The sequence below is a fragment of the Eucalyptus grandis genome, chromosome 11, assembly GCF_016545825.1.
Source record: "Eucalyptus grandis isolate ANBG69807.140 chromosome 11, ASM1654582v1, whole genome shotgun sequence".
In the NCBI taxonomy this organism is placed as follows: Eukaryota; Viridiplantae; Streptophyta; class Magnoliopsida; order Myrtales; family Myrtaceae; genus Eucalyptus; species Eucalyptus grandis.
The window spans coordinates 34,195,134-34,221,518 of NC_052622.1; the positions used below are offsets into that span (position 1 = coordinate 34,195,134).

Here is a 26,385-nt window from a genome sequence, read left to right on the forward strand (position 1 = left end):
GGCGGCGTCGAGGATAAGCGGCGTTCGGCGGTGGCGTCGAGGGCGAGCGGCGTCCGGCATTGGCGTTGAGGGCGAGCGACGTTGGGTACAGGGCAGAAGCAGAGAACGAGTCACGAGAGAGAGGAGAACTGAACTAAGCGTAAGCGAAAAATTGAATTAGGGTTTTTAGGAATAGGTTCCGATTCCGGTTTAACATAGGAACCGGAATCGGAACCGGGAACCGCTGGTTCCTAGAAATAGGGAACCGGGAACCGGAACCGGCCTCTCCAGAACCGGGAACCGAACCGGAACCTCCGGTTCAGTTCTCCGGTTCCCGGTTCTACCCGGGAACCACGCTCACCCCTATATGTATATATACTAACAATTTTTTTATTGCATCTTAGACATGACATTTCACATCATGATAGTTATTTGCATGGCTTAAATTCAAATTTAAAAGAATTTGACGAACCAAATTGTTCCAACTCAAAGAATGAAGATGATCATTGAATTATTGAAAAGGAATGGCTCAGATATGAAGTGTCCAAACCTCCTACCACCTAACAACCAATCACCATGAATTTAGGAGATTCAGATAACCATAAAGAAACCAAAATTGGGGCAGGTCTCTCTCAAGCGGATGCCAATAGATTAATTGGACTTTGGAAAGAGTACCAAGATGTTTTTGCATTCATTTATATGTATATATGGTCTGTTGCTCCCGAATATACAATCCACAAAGGTTTCACTACATGGTATGTTGATGTCCATATGGTGATCCTCTTTGTGATGTTGCTCGTTGGATTGATAAAGGTAGGGTGGACCGATTTGGTTGCTGCCGGACAATTATCTTGGTGCATTCTTCATTTTCTTCTTTGGAGCTCTCTCAATAAAGTTCGTTCCCAACAACTTCTTTGTCTTGTTGGACCAATTCACTGTTCACATAAGAGTCCGCTACACCCTCATGATTCGCTCCACCTATATGATTGAAATCTCCTCTAACTTCTCCTATGGCTTCTTCACTTTCTTATTTGTGGCACTTATCAATTTCTATTTTTAGAAAAATTCCGTAGCATCTTTTCAATTTTTTTATATGTTATAAATTTTCCTTTTTCGTTATGAGGAACGAAAATATAAAAATAAAAATAAAAAATTGCTGACCGTCATAAATCCTTTTTTTTTTCCTTTGGCGTCATAAAAATTCATAATGAAATTAGCTAGAAATATAATAAATATCTTGGTATGTGGCCTCTCATCTCCTATCTCGGGCAAACCCTCCAAAAGTTGGAGCTATCTGCCAGAATAGTATAAAAAGAAGAAAGAAGAAAGCATTCTCTCCGAAAGAGAGGAACCGAAATCGAAGTAGAAGAAAGAGGAATGATTGAATGATTCAGAATGGGCATCCAAAAGTTGTGACTCGTTGTTGGTCCGACGACTTAGATTGAAGCTGTGCAGCTCGAGGGTGGGGTTATTACATAGAAAGGAATTGAGGCGTCGTGTGTAGTATTGGTCTTCTGTTTATTTGATTTTCGTTGTTTTGATATGTAAAATTGATTATCAGCCTTTTCTTGCTATAATTATCCAAGCAATGAGCGTTGTATAGAAGTTGAAGTCATAGTTAGTTGCCGGTTATTCCAACGCTTCAAGTCCTTTCAATGATTCTAACCTCAATGAGAAGTGTAAGTTTTCATTTCTAATTCGAGGACTGTCTTCGAAGTGATTGTCAGTTCAAGCTTAGTAACTTTGAGATAATGCTTTTATTGCGAGTAGAAAATCATGTCCCGATTCCATTTCCATCATTATATCAAACGGGGCAGGAATTATGTGGCTGGTGCTTTTGAAAGTGAATGCTGATTTTGCCCTTTTCAAGAACGGCATGAGCCTTTAATTTCTGGCATTTTAAATAGAGAAAAACATAATTTTTTGATTTATCTTTAGCATTGTTGGGAATTATCTTCACTCTGTGGACAAGAGGAATAGGTTTTAGAGGCATAATTAAGGAAATCCGTTCCCAAGGCCCATGAAACTGGATTTTGCTAGTGAACGATTAACACCCGCACTAATGGCGAGTCAAGGCGAAAATCAATGTAATTGAGGATCCAATTATGGAGAGAGGACCCACTTCTTGACTGTTTAGGGTTTCAAAAGCTTATTGTGAATTGAAAAAAATGTTTGAAAGTGGTTGGCGATCAACTGAAGATTATAAACTTCAGGAATCAAAGCCACTGAAATTGGTGTCGTTAGTCTAAAGACAAACAAGGCTTCGGCTTTCAACCACACACCATACGCATTCTCATTGCTTTTTAATCACCGTTTGGGGAACAAAGTTGATGGGCTTCTGAACACGGAATATCCCATAAGGGCTGTGTGGTTTTATGCAACCGATAAGAAGGGAGAGCTTGAAGATGTTAGCCCACTTTTGATTCGTGAAGACACAGTGGGCCATCTGATCATGACTGAACTGGGCCGAACAATTCTTGTTTTCACCGATCAGAGCTCAAATGTCCCAGGGAGGCTGATTTGCGCCCGACATGTCCTCGAAAAGTGATGAGCTATCAGTTTCAACTGTCAGCTTCAGAACAGTTCGTGGTTGCGGGTAGTTGAGGGACTCCAGTGGCGCCAGGATTTCCACGCAAATTGCAGACGTAGCTCTTTGGGTTCATTTTACGAGGTTCTTGTTCGTGGCAAGGGCCGTGTCGACAATTAGGCTCAACTCTGGTTGTTGGAGCCGAAAGACGAAGGCATTTCGGGCTTTCCAGAAATGCCACAGGATTCCAACGAGCTTGATCAGCGACGGTAAGTCGACGTTTAGGTCATTAAATTGCAGCAATCATTTTATCCGTCTAGTGATTTCCTAGTATGAGATCTAAATATTTCGCCTTAGATTTGACCAAATTTCCTATCTCCCACTAGATAGGAGGAAGAGATGCTCAATAGTTTTTGGAGATTTTTGACACAGAGTAGAGTGGGTCCAGCAAGGCCTTTCTCTTGAACAAATTTTCTCATGTGGACAATGCATTCTGACATATACTCCACATTAAAATACATATTTTTGGACAGGAATTCAGTTTTCCAAATCTTCATCCATAGAGTCCTAGGAGTCCTAGAGGAAGATGATTCTTGATTTGAATTTTGCCGATGGTCTATCATTCGCAATAGATTTTACAACAAGGATTTGGCTTTGTCTTTCACTTAAATCTAACATTTTCCATCCGATTCACCTCGACATAGGAACTCTCAAAATAAGGTCACATGCTAGTTGTATAACTCATGTATCCTCCAGTTCCTTTATGTATGATTTAAGTTTTGACATGATTAAAACGGCAACATAGTGCTACGAATGTCAATAGTTGTTTACAATCCTAAATAGATTGTCATATCAGAAAACGATTCCATCGATGTGAGTTAGAAAATGTCCCTTTGGCTTAGACAAGGACTTATTCCCTTGGACAATTACAATGTCCAATAACATCCGCTAAGAGAGAATAAAATGGATGCCTTTCACAGGAAGTCCACGTGGAAATGCCACTGTATTTTGATTATCCCCACGTGTCACTATCTGGCTAGAGAACAAAATTGGGAGTTGAATTTCGATCTCACTAAGGGTGCTGCATTATCCCCTCCCGCCGCATCCACGACTTTGATGCTTGGAAGCACCATCATCGCAAATTTGAAATCCACAATTCACAATCCACCTTTAAAAGCCAACCATTCTTTCTTTTTTTTTGACGAGAAACAAAGTTGATATTATTAGATACTAGGTAAAGATAATACAGCATGAGCATCAGTACAAAGAAGATCCAAAAGAGCAGAGGGGGACTAGACACCCAGTTGTTAGGAAGGAAATCAAACACCAGGGCTTTAAAGAACGGGGTCAAGAACCCGATTAGAATTCCTATTGCAGTGGGCTAAAGAGAGACCCAAAATAGACTCCAATTTGTGCTTTGCCCGGTCCACAAGGGGTTGCACTGACCAATTAAAAGTAGAGGACGACAATAGACTATCCACTAGCAACCGACAATCAGATAGAATAAGAAATTCTTTTTCTGGGGAATTAGGGATAAGGGTTGAAGAGATAAAATCTAGGGTTTCAACCAAAGCGACGGCCTCCGCTTGCTCAGCCGAACCTACCTCAATATGCTTTGCAAACCCATTTTGAATCCTCCCAAAAGAATCTCTGCAGACACAAGCAATAGCAGCCCGAGGTCTTGCGCTTGGATGGTGAGGACGAAACGGAGCAGATCTGGTCTGCGAAGAGTCGAAGAGAACTGACGTCTTCTCTCTGGTCGTCTCTCTGGGTGAGGCGTGGCCTAATGCCAAAGGTAGAAGTCTGCTAGTAGATTGATGGGTAAGCTGAGGTCCTGGATGTGGGGCTTCACTTGCTTCAACAGCACAGGTGCGTGGGTTATTCGTGCCGTCTTCCTCCTCTTCCGGTTCATACCGCTTTCCATGGTGTGCGTCGGCAATCCGTTATGATTTTTTTTGTGGTGGGTATTCAGATCTGGTAGATCTGAGATTTCCTTCTTCAGATGCAGAGGCAGCAGACATAGCTTCGATTATACCGGTGCCGAGACGCAGAGGAAGGTTTTCTGTTTCTTCTGAACCGCGAGACTTGCCATGGGCGTCATCCCTGGGTCTTCTGAGCTGCGATCTGGGTCTTCCAAGCTGCGATCTTGTTAGATGTGCAGATTCGGTGGCTTTGAGAGGCTGGGCGTCAGTTGCAGGGGTGAGATCGACGGCAGCAATTGTTCCGCCGGGTCGTGGGGAGTGACCGGTGGGGTCCGGGTCCGAGTCGCGGGCGTTCTTCCACAAAGACACGTGGTGAGTTTGTTCAATACTTCTTCTTCCCTTTCATCCGGTTCGTAATGCGAGCCATTTGAGCCGCGACATTCACTCGAGCCGCCGTGGTGATGAATAATCACATCCAAGAAATCGAGGATGATTCCTTGATTGCGAGGCGGCGGGGAACGTCTTTCTACAATCCCGAAGCACGAAGCATGCTATATTGAGCATCTTTCACTGGTCTTTTATCTCGCAATGGTGCTGGTAGTCTGGGTGCTGGTAGTCTGGGTTCTTGATCTTCGGTTATAAACGAGGAACTCTCGAGTGGATGATCTTCGGTTGCAAAGGTGTTGGGTTCGGAAGCGATGATTCCACGGGTCTCTTCCACATCGGGATCAATCAGTATTTCCGCTTCAATTCTATGTCTGCATATCCCGAGAGGGCTGATGTCTTCATGAGGCTGTACAGACGATAAGGGAGCCACTATATTTAGGCTTCTACATAGAGATTGACTATTGTCTTGCATCACTTTGTATCTGTTCTGCATCGTGGGTGCTCCTGCGGGGGTAATACTTGGACGCGGGATGGCCTGATCTGGACTTGTAATTCTGTTCTGAATAGGTGCGCACTGTGTCGAGGCTGGACTTCTTGACTCTGAACAAGATGATATCGGCTGGACTTGTACCTCCGGCGACCTGTTGGTCTCGCCAATGATATTAAATGAGGCATCGATATTAACTATAAGAGTTCCAGGTGGTGGAGGATGCCATTTTTCATATTCCCCTTGGCATTGATTCTTTTTTGGGGCTTTTCTATTCCAAGCAGAGAAACAATCCTTTGATGTGGTGGCGTTGAACAAGGTTCGGTGCGGATTTAAGGTATGATGGTTAAAGATAAATTGGTTGCGATCCTTCCATATGCACCAAAGAACTGTGGCAACCATTTCAAACTTATTTGAGTCACCTTGCCTCACAAAATATCGAGACAACCAATCATCAAATCTTGTTAAGCCAACTCGATCTGTGCATGTTTGTAGGGATGAGTCGTTCCACACTTGGGTCGTCCAGGGGCAGAGCAGTAAAGTGTGCTCAATCGTCTCGGGTTCCGACTTGCATATTGGGCATAACGGTTCAGGTACCATCTTTCTCCTATAAAGATTATCCAAGGTAGGAAGCGCATTCGGCATGCACTCCATAGAAAGAATTTAATTTTCGGTTGTACCACAGAGTTCCAAATAAGCTTCCAAATGAGTGGGTCAAAATGGTGTGATGATGTTGGTATATATTTGCTAGAAATGTCTGGCTTCCTATTTGAAAAGTAGTCTCTTTACTGTATAGGTTCCTGATTTATTATTTGGCCAAACCAACTTGTCTTCGGTAGTTGGGAGTCCGAAGGGTGTTTCCTTAATTGTTGTTGCTAGGGGTTCATCAAATAAGGATAGCAAAAGTAGATCTTCCTTCCAAATTCCAGCTTCAAAATCTATCAAATCAGCAACTTTGGGCGGTTCATTCGGGCTTGCCATTCCTCCAATTCTTCCTAATTTCAGCCACTGATCCTCTCTAATGGAGATTTTCTGTCCATTACCCACAGCCCAAATAAGTTGGGGAGCAATTGCATTTCTTCCAGCCAATAAACTCGCCATCCCCACGACGGATAAGAGTCTTTTCCGCTTGCCAAAAGTTACAATTTGGGAAATAAAGGCCTTTCATGAATTGGGATAATAGTGTATTCGGACTCTGAGACATCCTCCAGGCTTGTTTCCCTAACATGGCCGTGTTAAAAGCTTGTAGATCCTTAAAGCCAAGGCCGCCTTCATCCTTTCGTAGTTTTAGAGTCTCCCATTTACGCCAATGTGGAGCAGAATTCTTGTTAGAGCTTTGCCACCAGAAATTAGAGATTTTCCTCTCAATTGCTTTGATAATGGAAGTTGGGATTCTGAAAATTGACATAGCATATTGAGGTATCGCCTGAACCACTGCTTTGAGAAGAATCTCCTTTCCAGCTCTTGAAAGTAAGTTATCCTTCCAACTTTCCAATTTCGAGTTGACCCTGGCCAATATCCATGTGAACATATCTTTTTTTGAGGATCCCCATTCTGAAGGAATTCCTAAGTATTTCCCAGTTTTTGTAATTTCGGAATCTGCAGACCGATACCATGTTACTTCTAAGGCTATCTGGACACCCTTTGCTGAAAAACATTCATGATTTGTTGAGGTTTATGGCTTGACCAGATGCGTAACAGTAGTGGTGGAGTACAGTTGACAAGTTCTGACATTCCCGTATTGTGCCATCTAGGAAGAAAATAGAGTCATCAGCAAATAATAGGTGGGACAAGGTTGGACAAGTCCGGTTTAGCTTGATGCCATGAATATTATCCTCTGCTATTGCTTTCTTCATCATATAAGATAGGACGTTAGCAACAATAATGAACAGGTATGGTGATAACGGATCCCCCTGTCGAATACCTCTAGATGGCTTGAAATAGGGTAAAGATTCACCATTGAGATTGATGCTATATGATACAGTGGTAACGCATTGCATAACCCACTTCACCCAATCAGCACTAAATCCCATTTTATGTAAGCATGCCTGCAGGAAGTCCCATTCGATTCTATCATAAGCTTTCTACATGTCGAGTTTAAGAATAGCCTGAAATTTTTTCCTCCTGTCTCGAGTTCGTAACCAGTGGATAACTTCTTGAACAATTAGGATGTTGTCTTGAATTTGCCGACTCCCGACGAAAGCGCTCTGCTCCTCAGCAATGATATCTGGTAAGAAAGGTTGGTTTGAGTCTATTTGCGAGTTATTTAGAAATGATTTTGTAGATAAAGTTACACAGACTTATGGGCCGAAATTGATCTAACCTTTCTGGGTTTGAATTTTTAGGAATAAGAGTAATTCGGGTTCTATTGATGTCTGGGTTTATGATTCCAGACTTAAAGAAACGTTGTACCTCTCTGAAAACCGCACCTATGTCTTGCCAATGGTGATGGAAAAATAGGCCATTCAGACCATTCAGTCCAGGAGCTTTGGAAGCCCCCATTTGGTGAGTAGCTGCATATACTTCTTCCATTGTCACTGCTTCTTTTAGTTTCGAGTTCATAGTCAAAGAATCGGTGTTGGGATATGGTCAAGAATAGGCTGGAAATTTCACGGTCCGACCGAAGTATATAAGTTATTGAAATACTCCACCATCATATTTGTAAGGTTCTCAGAATTTCTCACCCAATCTCCTTCAGCATTCAGTAGCATCGAGATACGGTTCTTGTTTCTTCGTTGTATAGTGGCCGCATGAAAAAATTTGCTATTCCGATCCCCCCATTTCAGCCACTTAACCCGAGATCTGATACCCCAAAACATTTCTTCCTGACGCCATAGTGAGTCAATTTCTTTATGAATATGCCGAATTCTGCTCTGATCATACTCCAAATTAGGGTTATTCATGTGGAACATAAGTTCATTTTTCAGCCCCTCAATTTGTTTGGAAGCATTAGGAAAACGCTTTTTGCTCCAGGCCGTTAGACGCATCGCTACATTAGATAATTTGACAACCATGTTCTTCCTATGGGACGCCTCCCATGTCTGCTTTACAATTTCCTTACATTCGTCATCCTCCGCCCAAAATGGTTCGTATCTAAACTGTCGCTTCTTGCGTGTTAGGGCAGGTAGAGTTGACAAGATAAGAGGACTGTGGTCTGAACTAATGGCTGGTAAAGCTGTAACTTCAGCATTCGGGTAAGTTATTCTCCATTCCATGGTACATAATGCTCTGTCCAGCCTTTCTTTGACATTTTCTTCACCCTCTCTTCTGTTCGTCCAGGTAAAAGCGCACCCTTTGGCTTCCAAGTCCATCAGTGAACATGCATATAAGAAGTCCCTGAATGCGGTAAGTCGACAATGTTCACCTCTTTCCTACCTTTTCCCAATGGTATAATATTTCATTAAAGTCCCCAATGCATATCCAAGGACAGTGATTGGAGAGACTGATTCTTTGTAGATCATCCCATAGGATAAGGCGTTCATGAAATACATTAGGAGCATGGAGGAAGGTAATTTGCATATTCTGGTTATTTTCATGCAGAAAACAGTGCACATGTATATAGAAGTTAGAGTGAGATTCGATTGAAAGAGAAACCTGGTCATCCCAAAAGAGAGCCAAACCCCCCGATAAACCTTCTGGATTCACAATAAAGTTGTGTGTAGTCTTAAGCTTTCTTTTCAAACGCTGAACTTTCTACTCTTGATTATTTGTTTCCATAAGAAAAATAATGCTTGGTCTTTCTTAAGTCGCAAGGACTCTAAGAGCTTGAATTGTCAGGGGAGACCCCAATCCCTGACAATTCCAACTCAGGAGTTTCATGGCTGCACCGGTGGCTTATTAGGGCCAGCCACCAAAGCCCATTGAATAGATTTCTCTTCCTCCGTGATCGGGATTTTTATGAGTTGTGAGTTGTCGCATCAATTGATTTTGTGGACCGAGCACCATAGGGCAGAATCTTTTTCCTTTCTTGGATGTAGGACGTTTAGTAGATTTTGCTTTACCTTTCGCCGAGTTTCTTATTGTTGGTAAAATGGCTGCTTCTCTCTTTTAGCTTCTTTGAGGTTTTCATCATGAAGGGTGAGCATAGATTCAGCATCCAAGCAGCTGCTATCACGTTTTTGAGGAGATTTGCCTTCCATAATAGTCAAGGCTCGGGAAGATACAAGTTGTGCAGCTTGCTGTTCTTCCTCATAAGAGTGCTGTGATCGGGGAGGCAAAAGGGCTTGCTTTCCTGCATTTGATGGTTCTTGAGTTTCATGGATTTCCGCTTGAAGAGGAGTCTCCGGCACCATTTCTTCTTCTTCAATGAGCTGGGATTGTTTTCCATAGAAGATTTTGCCATATGGGCTTAGTATCCGTGCTTCCGCTCGCAACCAATTCCCAAAATTACCCGGTATGTCTTCTTCCAATCTTGTAGATTCATAAGGAATTTCCTTGCAAGCCGAGGCATAGTGGCCAATTCTACCACAAGAGTAGCAATAGTGTGGTAGCCTCTCGTACTTGAACTCGATCCACAGCTTTTTGCATCCTAAATTAACCACTATCCCCGTCTTGAGAGGAGTAGCTAGGTTGAGCTTAATCCTAGCCTTCCCAATCTTATATATGCCGTTTCCTTTTGCTTCTAGCTTCACCTCAAGAACTTCGTCGATCCTTGAAGCAATTTCTCTAACTACCTCCGATGTAACTCTGCCAAAAGGGAGGCCAAATAGATGCACCCAAAATGGGCATTGGGAGAAATCATAGCAAATATCAGGAATATCCGGGTCACACTGTTGAAGCACAAGGAGGTTACTGGAAAAAGACCAAGGGACAGCATCAAGGATTCTCTGTTTTTCAGCTTCCGATTTAAATGTGAATGAGAAAAATCCAGGTTCTAAAGTGGTACAGGAAACATTATCTGTCTTCCAAGCCCATGTCATAGTCTTAATAAATGCCGGGAAATTAACATTTGGACGGGAATAAAGCTTTCCAAATAAGGTACGTCTACCTTCCGCAAGTTTTTCAGCCGATATTCCTTGTGTAATATTTATCACATCATCCTCAGACCATAAGTTACCAAGGCTTTGACAGAGCGCCTCTAATCGGCTTGATTCTGTACTAGAATCAACCATCTGCTCGACTATAATAGCACAAGGAGACCTGGGGAAAGCTTAAGAAGCGACAGGGACCTCCAAGAGAACCTGTGCATACTTAACTTATCTGTTCGGGGTGCAAGCGAACATCTTCCAGCCTTTGACCAGCAACTAAACAACAGAGGAAGCCCACTTCCGAGCAAGACATGGAAAGCATCCGTCGCAAGGGAGATAGTGGGGTTGAGGCTTGGGTAAATGGGCGATGGTGCTAGGCCGAAGGAAATGGAAGGGAAGGGAAATGAAAAGCGAAGGGAAACCCGAGAAAAGAGAAATGAGGAAACCCAGAAGAAAAACGGACGGAGAGACCAAATTAGGGTTCCCGAATGGAGGATCGGAAACCAGAGGACATATTGGGCGGACGGTGGATGTCGATCATAGAAATAAAAGATGGAGGACTTCACCGCGAAGGAGCTGGGTCAATTAAACGGAATAAACTCAATCGAAGACCTCCATGCGGGGAGATTGAAGCTACCGGACGGTAGAGGAAAACCCAGATATTTTGGGAGCTTTTTGGGGTGTTCAACAGTGGCTATACTGTAAGGTGCTATTAACTCCTCCCAAGCCAACCATTCTTTCATAGACACCTTTTTTGTTCTTGTTCTTTTCTTCTTCCGTTTTCTCTTTTTTTGGTGCGGCAATGATTTAAAATGAAGAATTGCCAACGTCCAACTCTTCTTTAGTGTGAAATCATTGGTATTCCTTGATTAATAGGAAAGAAAAATATTTACAACTAATTGAGGTGTGTGAGGTGTGCAGGCACCGGCATGTTAAAATAATAAATGCAGTTGTATTGGACGTCCCATTAGGAGAGGGGATAGCTCTCACAGGCAACTTGCTACCCCTTGGATGCATCTCACGAGAAGTCCATATGGAAATGCCATTGTTTATTATCCCCACGTTTCACTGTCTAGCTAGAGAACAAAATTGGCAGTTGAATTTCGATCTTGTCGAGGGTGATGGATTATCCCTTCTCGCCACATCCACGACTTTGATGCTTGGAAGCACCATTATTGCAAATTTGAAGTCCACACTTTGCATTCCACCATTAAAAACCAACCATTCTTTCATAAACTCTCTTTTGTTCTTGTTTACTAGCTATGCTATACCAGTCATAAACTCTTCCATATTATAATTTTCACCTAAGAAACATGCATGTTCGATCCCTAAATTCACACAATATTCTCAGCATAATTTTGAATTTGTGAGTTTTTTCAATCAAGTTTAGTCCTTAAACTAATAGGGATTTTTGCCAATCAAAGTCCTAAGTCAAAATTTATTTCTAGATCGTCGACTCCGGACGGTGTTTTCTCTTTTTTGAAAAATCAAGTCAGAAGGGGAACTTGATTGGAAAAATTCTTTGAATTCAAGGACCAGTTGGAGAATTCCAAGTTTATGATCTAATATTGATGTGATGTTTATAAATTTATTTATGATCAAGGTTAAATAAGCCTGTTGGCCATCCAAGAAAAGAATGGCCCCTCTCTCTCTTATCTCTGTTCCATATCTTTTTCTTTGCATCCTTTTCTCTTACGTGATGCCTTTTATTTTGTCATTGATAAAATGGGTTTAGCCACCTCATTAGAATCTTTGCCCCGGGAGCAACGTGCTACAATTGTCATTTCCTTTTCGTCAGAGCAACATGCTACAATCATATAGGCCAAATCTTTTTCTTCTCTCATATTATATTATATTATATGGTGACCAATGCCAACTTGCACTATCCGACCCGAGAGGTCAAAAGCAAGACACCTAAATTTTTTTATTGGCAACTAGGCGCATTCCGTCTCCAGCAGCCAATAAAAAGCAACATAATTGGCCTTTTTGATAAATAAAAAAAAAGTTTGGCCGTGGAGAGAGAGAGAAAGTGAGAGAGAGAGAGAAGATTTTGTGACCATTTATTGGCTCATTGGCCTCCATTCATATTGCTCCTAATCATTGGAAAGCGTAAAGCGTCAAGATGTGCGGATCCGCTCGATCTTCCTACTTTGCAGTTTGTAGACCCAAAAGATCAAATAATCATACCTTCATCTTCGCATGACCCGCCAATAAGTTTGCCCATTATGTCTAGACTCTACACACATATACACACATATATATGTCAAAACTAAACATGGTAAAACAACGGGAGAATTACCAAAAAAGTCCTAAACCTATTGTAATTGTGCCAATTCAGTTCTAAACTTTTTTTTTGGCTAATTTAGTCCTAAACCTTTTACAATTGTGCCAATTTAGTCCATCCGGCCAAAATTGGCCAACCGGCGAATGATTTTTTAATAATTTTTTTTTATTTTTTTCGATTTTTAAAATTTTTTAAATTTTAAAAAAAAAAATTTCTTCTTTTTTTTTTCTTCCTATCTTCTTCTTCCTCGGCCGCCGCTGGTCGGCCGGCCGGCGAGGCGAGGGCCGGCGAGGTCGGCCTCGCTGCCACCGGCGAAGGCGAGCCTCGCCCGGCCGACGGCGAGGCCACCGTCGCCAGATCCGGCGAGGCTCGACTCGCCATGGCCGGGTGAGGCCTCGCCGTCGCCGGGCGAGCCTCGCTTCGCCTGTGGTCTGGCGGGCGAGCCTCGCCGGCCCTCACCTCAGCCGGCCGGCCGGCGCCGCCGCCGCAGGAAGAAGAAGATAGGAAGAAAAAAAAAAAGAAGAAAAAAATTTTAAAAATTTAAAAATCAAAAAAATTATTAAAAAATCGTTCGCGGCCAGCCGGCGTCCACATGGCGCCGGCCGGCCAATTTTGGCCGGATGGACTGAATTGGCACAATTGTAAAAGGTTTAAGACTAAGTTGGCCAAAAAAAAAGTTTATGACTAAATTAGCACAATTGCAATAGGTTTAGAACTTTTTTGGTAATTCTCCCGTAAAACAACATCAATTCATTTTTCACATTTGCCAGGACAAACTTGGGACGTTGTGGTTCCTAACACCAATATAAAAAGGCCACAATGTTACATACGAAAAATGAAATGTAGATATGCTTCTCCCATGAAGGTTAGCAAATATATCGATATGTTAATATAACAAAAAAGAAGAAGAAGAAGAAGAATTAGGAAGTCCTAATATGTACTAAACTAGATGGATGATTCCGTTCCTTGGAAATTAAAGAAAAAAGGGATGTAACAAGAAATAAAATTGAGTGTTCTTTCCTTCGTATGGAACATTACTTTTAGCATAAATTTGAACTAAAGTTACGATACATGCACAAAAGTATGATTGAAACCATGATTAAAGAGAGATTCGAAATAAATGTTAAGATAACATTTAGATGAAGTGAAAATCCACCTATATAATGTTATGAATGCTAAAGGAATATTTAATTGAAATGTGTAAAGATAAGCTAAAATTACAGCTAATTTAAATTGGAAATCCTGTGTAGTGTACTTAATATGTGGGGAAATCGTTTTAAAGAAATGAGAAGCTCCATCACATTCTTAATAACTTGCAAAACCAAATGTAATTTGATACATCAATGTTAACATTGACTTGCTTTGGTCGCTTTCGATTCCTCAACATGATCCATGAGGTTAGATTAAGACTTCTGATTTCTCTTGATGACTGATGAGGATTGATTAAAACGTGTGCGGTTTCAAAAAAAAAAAAAAAAAAAACGATTGTAGGCTTATCGTCATCGGTTACGTTCTATAAAAAGAAAGCCTTATAAAAGAAACACGCACACGCATGCATTTGGAGGTCATAGAGATGGGAGCCTGCATGAGCTGTGAATCGATAAAGTCAGTAGTTATAACCCTTGTTTGGACCACACTAATCACTAAATTAAGTAGCCAAAAAACTGTTAATTGTAATAAGTTGGACAACTCTATCAGGAGCTATGTTTCTTGTTTCTTTGTTTTTATTTTTATTTTTAGTGATATTTCGTCCAATTTCACAAGAATACTAAAGAGAAACATCGTAATGTAACTATAAACAAAGGCCAATCCCAAATAATTTCAAAACAAAACAAGTTTCAAATAACAAGATAAATTATCTAAACAAGATTAGGAGTCATCTGCTTAAAGAGCAAATAAACTAACATTGGTGGTCGACCATTGAATCCATTTTTAGTGATGAGCATATATTGAAATTTTCATATATTATTATGGCTTTATCTTTCGGTGGGGTGCACCTAAGTTTGGGGCTCTCATTATCATTGCCGTCTAGAGAAACAAGTTGAATGAGCACATATTCAATACTGTGAGAGTGGGACATTCACAAAACTCTTTTGATGTTCTTTAAAATTGGATCTATACACCAATGAAACACGAGGTAGTGAAAGTCCAAAATCATAGACGCAAAAATCTCCACATCTAGACTGTGAGAGTTGGACCTTCACGAAACTCTTTTGATGTTCTTTAAAATTGGATCTATACACCAATGAAACACGAGGTAGTGAAAGTCCAAAATCATAGACGCAAAAATCTCCACATCTAGACTGTGAGAGTTGGACCTTCACGGAACTCTTTTGATATTCTTTAAAATTGGATCTATACACCAACAAACACGAGGTAGTGAAAGTCCAAAATCATAGACGCCAAAATCTCCACATCTAGACTGTGAGAGTTGGACCTTCACGAAACTCTTTTGATATTCTTTAAAATTGGATCTATACACCAACGAAACACGAGGTAGTGAAAGTCCAAAATCATAGATGCAAAAATCTTCACATCTAGACTAGAACGGGATATAAATCTCTCCGAAATGAGAGAGAAGTTTTCATATTTTGACTGGATGAGAAGAGAAAAGCTTCACAAAGCGGGAGGAAATTAAGAGAAAAGAGAAAAGAGAATCGAATCAACCAAAGAAAAAGGAAAAATAAAAGGGAGGAAAGGGAGGAAAGGGAGGAATCTACCCCAAATCACCTCTCTTAAGTTTTTGATTTTTTTGGGTCTATGTCTCTAGAGAGTTGGAAGAACAAAGTCATGTGGAAATTAAAGGTGGAGGAGCCTATGTTTCTTGTTCTTGGGTCAACAAAGTCACGTGGAAAAGAGGAGCCATGTTTCCTGTGTCCTTGGGCGTAAGTCATGGGAAAAATCATGGGAAAAATCGAGCTGTTTCGCGCGTAGTTTCGTTGGGGGGGCAGTTGGGGGGAACTAAACTTGCATTTTCTCTCTCTCTCTCTCTCTCTCTCTCTCTCTCTGTCTGCTGCTGTCTTTCTTGGCCTCTCCCTTAATTAAAGGCTCCGCTTCCTCTTCTCTTCCTCTCCTGCATCACCCACCACCTCTCCCCCCTCTCTCTCTCTCTCTCTCTCTCTCTGCCCTTCCCACACTTCAATCTCAATTCCTCACTTCTCTCCCTCTCCCTCTCCCTCTGCCCAGTTCCTCACTTCTCTCTCTCTCTCTCTCTCTCTGTTTCTCTCTCTGTGTGTGCATCCCTCTGCCTCTGCAAATGGACTCTGCCGCCGCCATGGCCACCGGAATGGCTTCCTCCTCCTACGTGTCCTTCCCTCCCCACCCCAGCCCTAACCCTAGCGCCAAATCCCTCCCCCAACGCCTTCTCCCTCGCGTCCCGCAAAATCAAGAGGCGCCTCGTCTCCAGACCCCCCCTTTGCGTCCAGTCCCTGAATCCCGACGCCGACAGGACCCCCGCTTCCTCCTTCTCCTGCTCCGCCGTCGCCTTCTCGCCCTCGCACACCGCCGACCTCGTGCCCTGCAAGCTCCAGTCCCTGGTCTCCGAGTTCCGGTCCCTGTCGGAGCCGATTGATAGAGTGAAGCGGTTGCTGCACTACGCCACCCTCCTTCCGAAGCTCCCCGACACGGCCCGGGTGGACTCCAACCGAGTCATGGGCTGTACCGCTCAGGTTTGGTTCATTGGCCTTTTCCCTTCACGTCCTATTTCTGTCGTGATGCCTTCTTGAACCCGTCGCCGAGAGATTACGCAGAAGGACTCAGTTTTCTGTTATCTACCTGACTCTGCGATCTATCTATGGAATTAATTTTGGCTGATTGTCGCGGTTCGTTGGAAATTCATCTGTAGCTTGGCGACTGCAAGGAGGCATGCCAATTTGTTGTCAAAATTGAAATGAAGATAGGATGTTCGCGACTTTTAGCATAGACATACTGCAGAGTTTAGCTGGGTGGTCTGTGATATTGTAAAAAGTTGGGTTATGGAAGTTGGAGGATGACAAGAGAAAAGGGTCTTCTTTTTCTTTTTTTTCGGTAGGTTTTCTGTTACTAAGCCTAAAAAATATTGAGGGGGATGCCCAGTTTTTGCATCATCGTATATATCAAGAGTTATTGTTTTCTAATCCGATTTTCCCTATACCATTTACATCATACCATAATAACTGCGCAGGTGTGGTTGGAGGTGAATATGGAAGAAGACGGTAGAATGAGATTTGCGGCTGATAGTGATTCCGAGATCACGAGAGGATTTTGCTCGTGTTTGATCTCATTATTAGATGGGGCAGCAGCTGAGGAGGTTTTGAAGGTGAAAACGGAGGATTTGGCAGCACTGAATGTAGGGATCATAGGGGCTGGACGCTCCCGTGTTAATACGTGGCATAATGTGCTGATTAGCATGCACAAGAGGACTAAGGCCTTAATTGCAGAGCGGGAGGGGAAGGCACCATTCGATCCATTCCCATCTTTGGTCGTGAATGCAGACGGTATTCAAGCAAAGGGAAGCTATGCTGAAGCTCAGGTTAGCAATATGCTTGGTGGACAGTCTCGTGTTTATTCGGAGCTTTTATTTGAAAAATTAACAATCACAATTCCCATGTTATTGTATGAGCTTTGGCTTGCCTCAATATCTTCCACTGCTGCTAAGCTAGGAGATTCCATCTGATGCTTGCGGAGTCGAGCTGAGCTTTTTGGATTGTCTGTAAACCTAGCTGGTTAAGGGATTTGTGTTGGGCATATATGAAAAGCAGAGTGTTTTCTTTTCATGTTTCCTTTCTTATCTTTAATATGTTGAGAATTTAAAGAAAATGTTGAAATGCCTAGGCCCCTTGTTTGCTAGACAAGTCTTTGCACTTAGGAAAATATTTCCTTGAGCCTTTTATTCTATCTCCAACACGAATTTTGGAGTGAACTCATTGATTTGGTGACTACTCCATCAAACTTGTTCAGTAAATCAAGGAAAGCACCTTATGCATATGGTTTTTTGAATGGAGCATGTAAAAGCAAGGATAAAATGGGTTTGTTCCGCGTGTATTCTTCTATTGTTCTACTTATTACCTTCATGAAGGTCATGTAATCCCATCTAAAAGTCTATGCTGGTGGTGTTGGCATGATATGTTACCTGGCAGCGACGAATAACAACCTAAGCTTCCTAATAGTTTAATTGCAGGCAAGATATTTGTCTCCTGATGAGTTTAAGGTGAAAGAACTTGTCAATGTGCTTAAGGAGAAGAAAATTGGTGTTGTTGCACATTTTTACATGGACCCTGAAGTCCAAGGCATCCTAACAGCTGCACAGAAGCAGTGGCCTCATATCCATATATCTGATTCCTTGGTGATGGCAGATTCTGCAGTGAAGATGGCAAATTCTGGATGCCAGTTCATAACTGTTCTGGGAGTAGATTTCATGTCAGAAAATGTTCGTGCCATACTTGATCAAGCTGGTTTTGCAGAGGTAAACTCTAAGCATAAACAATTGTTTTTTGTTTATCATGTCAGAATTATACTCGATCAAGCCAGCTTTGCGGAGGTAACTCGATCAAGCAGGTCTAAGGATGGCTTATCAGAAGGAAAAGTTAAAAGTCAGAAGTGCAAACTTTTTGTCTGAATCAATCAAGTGAATGAACTTATGATTAAATTTTTCAAAGTTTACCTGACAGATGATTCATGCATTTTTCTTTTTATATATAAATATGCAGGTCGGTGTGTACAGGATGTCAGATGAACGTATCGGCTGTTCATTAGCAGATGCTGCTTCCTCTCCTGCTTACACAAATTATTTGGAGGGAGCTTCTCAGTCTCCACCATCTTTGCATGTTGTCTACATCAATACTTCCCTGGAAACAAAAGCTTTTGCCCATGAGCTTGTGCCCACAATTACATGTACTTCCTCAAATGTTGTTCAAACTATTCTGCAGGTTTGTTGCAAAAGGAGTTTTCTGCATTTAGCCTCACTGGACTCTGCATTTTCTCATTCCAAACTTTTTCTCCCAGGCTTTTGCTCAAGTGCCAGATTTGACTGTTTGGTATGGACCCGATTCTTATATGGGTGCAAATATTAAGGAGTTGTTCCAGCAGATGACTATGATGACTGATGAGGAAATTCATGAAATCCACCCTGGACACAGTAGATCATCAATTAGGTCGTTGCTGCCTCGCCTGCACTATTTCCAGGTCCTCTTCCTTATGAATCTTATAACTCGTCCAACTCTATGAATTTTTCAGCCTATATTAGTGCCATGCCTTGCTGTGGGGCATAAACTTTTCATCTCTTTTTGGTTTTCCTCATGTGAATAAAAGTTTTAAGTGCCCACAGAACCCAGTTTTCACTTGGTACTGGCACGTACTTTTTGCAAGTTTTCTCTTTGATCAAAGGTTAATTTACTTGTGGTCTGGATGGATGGTATGATTGGGAACAATATTTTGAAAGCACTTGATTTACTGAAGAATATGTCTATTGTAGTAAAGATTTTGGTTAGTATCTGCATTAATACATCTCGATGGTCATGGTCTCTATGCATATATATATATGTAACTCTTCAAGTCTTTTCCCTAACAGGAGGGAACATGCATTGTACATCACCTTTTTGGGCATGAAGTTGTTGAGAAGATAAATGAAATGTATTGTGATGCTTTCCTGACTGCTCATTTTGAGGTCCCTGGGGAAATGTTCTCTCTTGCAATGGAAGCTAAGAGAAGAGGAATGGGGGTAGTTGGTTCCACCCAAAATATATTGGATTTCATTAAACAGAGGGTTCAAGAGGCCTTGGATAGAAAGGTCAATGACCACCTTCAATTTGTCTTGGGAACAGAATCGGGAATGGTGACTTCAATTGTTGCAGCTGTTCGGAATCTCTTGGCTTCTGTAGAGTCTTCTGCAGGTGGACCAAAGATTAACGTGGAGATTGTTTTTCCAGTATCTTCAGAATCAATCACTGGAACATCAACAAATGGATCCCCTCCCATGAGTTCAGTCAAAATGGGTGATGTCGTGTTACCTGTCATTCCTGGAGTTGCAAGTGGTGAAGGCTGTTCTATACATGGTGGCTGTGCATCTTGTCCGTATATGAAGGTCCGTTTTATCTTCTATGGTAATTGTCATAGTTTTTATGATGAAGTCCTCCCCGATTTACTATTGTGAGCAGCTTGTTGGCCTGTGCATGCTGTGCATTGTATTGAAAACTAGGTTCATGCAGATCTGAGATGTTACCTGCAACACCATGTCCATATAGGACCCGCAATAGAATTATAGATGGAGGAGAAAATAATGATTCAGTTTGTTCTAAGGGTCCAAAATGGAGCTTTTTGGGAGGGATCACCGATTTTTATGTGATAAGCTAGTGATTTAAGGAAACACTTGATTGTGAGTGGGTAATTTATGTTACGTGCTAGATTTAGTTTAGTGACAGTCTCTCAGTTTGCATCCACTTTTCTATTAGGGTAATCTTTAACTTTGTCGCTATTTTCATTGCTTGGGCATTCGCATGTGCGTGATTTTTCCTTCCCATGCCAGTATACTATATCATTTCTACATGCTTATTAGAGTCACTGGGCTTTTGATGATCCTTTCTGTTATTTTGGTTATCGAGTTGGGCCTGTATTTTGGTCATACTGGGGAGCACTGGAGCTGCCATCATCTAGAGTTATCCTTTTTAGATATGAACATAGTTTGATATGGACGAGCAATTAGCTTAGTGGCTTAGATGCCCGGAATTTAGTTATGTACATGTATTCTGCTCACCTTGACTTGACTTTAATTTTTATTGTACTCACTTTGATAAATTAGTAAGTTGTTTGTTTGATTTGGTGCTTCAATAGGTTCAGAGCTGATGTTCTGCAAGATTTATGACTGGAATTTGCATGACTTGTTTTGTCCTGCAGATGAATTCTCTGACCTCACTTTTGAATGTTTGCCACAACTTGCCCGATGATAAGAATGCCCTTTCAGCCTTTAGGGCTGAGCGATTCAAGTCACGAACACCTAATGGGAAGGCCATTGCAGAAGTTGGATGCGAGCCGATTTTGCACATGAGACATTTCCAGGTTAATATTCTGTCCGGGTAGATCAACCTTTCGGTTTAGCTGTCTCAAAACATACTGACTCGAGTACTCTCGATACACAGGCTACAAAGAAACTGCCCGAGGAGCTTGTCCATCAAATACTTGATCCTGAGAGTAATGGGATGGTAGCATCGTGAGATTAGGGAAGGCCATGATTGGAGAATTCTGGTGTCCCTGCCCAGTGGATGTCTCGGAACGGGATGGTATCTTGAAAAGCGGTTAGAAATGGGTACTGGATTAGAGCCGGTGGCTTTTTCAGTTGGAAGTTTTGTCTAATCTCTATGCTGGGGAAGATCCTGCTAGAATTTTGGTATCTCTTGAACCACAGAAAGCTCTCTCTCAGTCTGTCTCTCTCTCTCTCTCTCTCTCTCTCGCCCTTGTGCGTTCTCGACACAGTATAGGTTAGGGTGTTAGGATTAGTGACGGCCGTGATTAATTGTCACGCGATTCGTGAATTATTACAGTTTGTAACAAAACAGGATAATAAAATAGAGAAAACGGCCTTTGCTTCAAGCTGTGGGCTTTGGGCCTTTTGACGTCTGTCTGTTCCCTCATCTAAAAATAAACGAAATAGAATAACATCAGGTAGCGCTCAAAATTGACATAATCCATTTCACGCACGTGGAGTTTTTATTAAAAAAGTTTCGAGTCTTCACATCACTATTATTCTGTTACCATTGCATTGATTGTTATCATTAGTTAATGATCGTCGAAAGTTCTTATACCCGTGCTGTTTGTTGTCTGGCTATATGATTCGTAGAATGGATTTATATGATACTTGAATTCTTGGTGAAATTTTTTTCCTGGTTTATTTGGTTCGAAAGCTTGATGTAGGCTTCATAAAATACTAAGACTGTGCTTAGTTCGGGGAAGATAAATAATCTGGGAAACATATTTTCAAAAAAGATGCGCTTGAAATAATTAGTTAATGAAAAATATTTTCATCATCCACGAAAATATTTTGTTGTTAATAATGAAAATATTCCCATTGACTAATTATTTTAAGTGATATAAGTGATCATTTTTTAGAGAATATTTTCCAAGTCACACATCTTCAATGAAATAAATGGAGCTTAATGCTACATTTGATAGTTTGGATTTGAGTTGTCATATGTGGTGTTTAGCAACGTCCTCTAGACCAAATATACCTCGATAAAATGTTGGATAAAAAATTTGGGCTAGAGGGTGGTATAAACTTGGATTGAATAATTTATTTAAAAAAAATAACTTAATGATGAAGTGATGAAGCGGTGCATATGGCTTCGCTGGCCACTGTGCAAGGATCACCTCCATGATAGCCGATCATTGTCACTTCCGACCACTGAGCAATTGTGATCTCATTCGATCACCATTCATCATCATTCCAGTTCCATGCTCTGATGACTAAGAGTGAAAATGAGTAATTATAAGTCACATGGTTATCACTATTGAATAATTCAAATCCTTTAGTGAGTGCATCTGATCTTTTGAGGTCGCTGTCCACAGTAGCAGTATGTTTGCCCTTGTCACTCGTTGTCCCAATGCCGTCCACTGGTGGATCTTCGTCCACCTCCTCTCCGTCCCTCACCACCCCCAAATCATTGCTTCGACGTCAAGTGGCACCTGAGCTTTGCTGCGCGCCATGTCCACCACTTCGTCACCACCCTTCATCTCTACATTGATGGTTGCCGCCTCGTCTACTAGATCACCATGGCGACTACCTATCCCGGTCACTTTGTGATGCCGTTGGCGACGCGAGGCTCATCTTCGCTAGTGTCTAAATCGTCTTTGATACGGGGAAGTTGAGCAAACATTACGATTTTAAGGTAGAGATGACGACGGATTTGGCTAAACTAGCAATGAAAGTGACAAACTGCAAGAAGCTGAAGAGAGCATATTTGAGATGCTGGTGAGGGAGCTCAAGTGGCGAGATCTGGATATCATGGGAAATTGTGCTGGCCAGTGAGATTGTCAAATGTTTGTCTTTTATCTTGGAATGCATCAATCATGTGATGGGATTTTGTATGATTTGGAAGATATTTGGAGGAATTCTAATCTCATCTTATTTTATCCGATCCCGTCATAATTCAAATCTAGATGACCAAATGCAAACTAAGAAAAAGGTAAATTGAAAGCAGATTATTTAAAATGTAGGTAGATTATGGAAGAGTTATTGAAAGGGAAAGTGACTTAACAAGGAAACAAAACATGCATAAAAATGGAAAGCATCTGCACAATAATTTGTAAATCCATATAATAGTTAGCAAATTTAGGGTGTTTGTAAAATAGGTAAACAAAAGTTGGCTAAAAATAAATAAAATAGTGTTTTTTTATCAGAGATAGGAGAATTTTTTTTAAGTTGAAAAAAACACCAAATTAGAATTAGTAATAAACTCGAACAGGAGTTCATAACAAAAAATTAATAGGTAACTTAAATGTAAGAAAATGATTGGTAAGTAGGTGAGCGACACAAATGAATTTCATGAATAAGAAATAGCTAGCAAGTAACATAATCGAAGAAAAATTACTTAGTCATACGATAAAGGTTGTTAATTTCAAAAAATAATTGGTAATATTAGGCATCAATAGAAAACGATAACTAGAAGTTGGTAAGATAATATAAGTTTCTTTGTTAGAGAGAAAACAAAGTTGGTTATTAAAAAGAAAAGGATGATTAGACGTCAACAACAAACTCAATAGGAGTTGGTGATGCAAAAATGGTTATCAACTTAATCGGAATTTTTCTTGATAATTACTTTGATTGAAGTTGGTAATTTTCAATAATAGTTGGTAAATTAATAAAGCTGATAACAAGTAAGGCAAATAAAAAATGGTAAATCAATTAAAAGTTAGTAAGTTTAACAACAAGAAAAAAGTTTGATAATTAACTGAAATGAGACTTGGTAACCCTTCACTAGTATATAACTTAATTGGAGAAAAATTGATAGGTCACGTAGATAAAGGTTGGTAATTTCCTATAAGAGTTGGATAAATTAAGCCACGTTAAGTTGGTAACTAGAATGTAATGAATGATAAAAGAAGGTTTTTTTTTTTCTTTTTTTGGCCATAGATAAAGGAGTTGATGGTTTGAAAAAAATAACCAAATGAACATTGATAATCAACTCAAATAAGAGTTGACAACGCAAAACTAGTTGGTAATTAAATCAAAAGAAATGTTGGTAATCACCATAATCAAGACCAGTAAACTTTTATGGAGAAAAATAGGTGATTAAACAATGATATAGATAGTTTCTCACTGAGAAATAGATTACCATGTTAGACACACATGCATAATTTGCAATTAGAATAAGTCTACATGTTAAATGTTACTGTAAATTGCTGCAACAAAGCAGCTTATATCTACTATACAAAACTGAAGAATAGTACAAGTGCCTTCCGAGTACATCCGCAGAGAAGACGCCGTCCCTAAATCTAAAATGAGCCGGCCATTATCGCCTTTCATCACGCGGTCTCTTTCTTCTGCTCTGTCCCTTGCTTGATATTACCAATGTTCCGTGCCCCTTTAACCCCATTACCTCTCGTATCCTCAGCCAAAACACAATGCCTCTCTCTCCTTCTCTGTGGGTTTGTGTTTGTCTGTGAAGTCCTTTTCTTGATCATGATGGAGAGAAAAGTAACGAGCAGAGAAATTGCAAGAGATCAGAACAAACTAAGCTCGTCCATGAGCCTGCAAAAGAAACTAACAGAGAGCAGGCGACCAGCTGCAATCGCCAAGCCTGAGCCAGCCCCCGACCTCACGGACTTCATGAACGACATGTTCTTCGGCACTGTCAGTGCAGAGACGAAGGCGTATAATTTGACGGGGAGCCTGGCGAAGGTTCGAGATTACAAGGAGGATGATTTTGACAGCAGCACCAGGAGCAACAGCAGCAGGTTGACTCAGGCATGGCTAGAAGAGGCCAAGCAGATGGTGGCCACTTCGCCAGGGAGGTGCGACTCTCCCTCTCGGCTTGTGGGGTCGCCGAGGTTCGCGGTGGCAGCTCAGGGCAGGCTCTCTTTGCCTTCCAAAATTGATGGAAGAGATCCCCTCTCTAGATCTGCTAGGAGGTACGTGTGTCTGAAACTTTGAAAAATGATAAGCCCTCCTTGTTATGGTTTTCGTGCAAGGCTATACTGAAACCATGAACTTTATATCATCTACGAGCCTATAAAGTTCGCATTATTAATGCTATATGTAGGAGTCAATGCTCTCGAGGCCATTTTGATCAAGCATCGTTAGGTATATATTAAGATTTTCTGTCGAAATCTAATGAATTATTTTCAATGCGATCAGTGTCCATTTGGCATGAGAATATGTGATACCACTACACTTGTAATTCATGTAACTGTATATCCAAGGGTCAATTAAAAATTGGAAAATTCAATTGTTCCACGAACCAAATGAGAAGCATGACAACTCCTGGGTAAAAATAAGTAAATGAAAGTATACCATGAGATAGCCAGGTTAAAATTCAGTAAAAATGTAATAAAAATCTATAAAACGATTGAACGGACCTTTGTTCAACGTTTTGGATGTTATAAATTACTTTGCCTGATTCTACTCATATATTAGGGTGGTAATTTTACATTTTAAAAAGAGCAATGTTATCGGTATATAAAATTAGTTTGCACGTTCTTATGATAAATCTCAAAAGAAAAAAAGAAGAAAAAAAGTGGGCAAGCTCATTTTTAATGTCTATCAATTTGGAAATCGATTTCATAAAATCCATTTTAGAATTTTATATAGGGACAATGGCACTAACAATCCCTAAATGTTGGTCAAATGTGAAATATGATCCTTAAATTTTTAATTCCTTCAATGTGATCATTGATCTATATATAAATATTCAATGTAATCCTTATCAATCCATAGAGAAAGTCATCACAAACCGTTAATCTATTGTGAGATGTACAATATAATCTCTAAATTATTGTTAAATGTGTAATCTTGCTCCTAAATTATTGTGAAGTTGGTGGTGAGAATCCCAACATAATCAACATGAACATTCTTAGCCCTAAAAATTCAACATTTTTTTTATATTATTGGTTCTTTAATCTTTCTAAATGTCACACTTCAATTTTTTATTCTTAATAAATGATTATGATTACCATTTAGTAAAGAAGATGCGATGATAAGACACCACCAATCCAATGATAATGAGTTAAATGTACTTTGAGCGTCACCTCGTTGTTTTACATGATTCATACAGATTAATCTCTAAATACCAAAGTTTGCAAAATAGATTGTCTTTGAAATTCACCTACGCCAAATGTGATTTCATTGAATGTGATTTCATTGGATGGATAATTGAAGGCAATAATTTAATGGTAAGAGACTACATATGAAAATATGAAAATATTATTAGTTAAAAAAATTCATTCTCTTAAAGAATGTACACTAAATTGACATTTTCAAGTATTATAGATCGAATGTGCTACCATAAAAATGAAACTTCTTTTCATATTGTGATAATTCATATGGTTTATGATTTTTTTTTAAAATGTAATAAAGGAGCAATAAAATGGTCATACAATGTCAATATGATATAGAGATCTATTTTTCTTATTTTAGCTAATCTGGTAATCATTGAAATTTGAATTATGTAATTTTCATATAAAGAGTGTATACCATATATATTTGTCACCGTAATATGTGAAAAGAGAAAGGATATAAAAGGATAAAGTTGTGTGATTTTCATATAAAGAGTATATACCATATATATTTGTCATTGTAATATGTGAAAAAAGAAAGGATATAAAAGGATAAAGTTGCCACAAAGAAATCATTATAGCTCTTCTTTCTC

The 26,385-nt window shown here is 40.4% G+C and overlaps 1 protein-coding gene across 1 annotated transcript; it reads left to right on the forward strand.

Annotated features, from left to right (window-relative positions):
- Positions 1 to 15,594: 15,594 nt before the first annotated feature.
- LOC104426219 (quinolinate synthase, chloroplastic) lies at positions 15,595 to 20,915 on the forward strand (the record flags this gene model as incomplete). The annotated part of the gene is made up of 8 exons (XM_010039200.3): positions 15,595 to 16,221; positions 16,716 to 17,063; positions 17,712 to 17,996; positions 18,241 to 18,459; positions 18,536 to 18,715; positions 19,101 to 19,613; positions 20,423 to 20,584; positions 20,665 to 20,915. Coding segments are annotated over 8 exons (2,409 nt in total), but the record flags the coding sequence as incomplete, so codon positions are not given.
- Between the last annotated feature and the right edge of the window lie 5,470 nt (positions 20,916 to 26,385).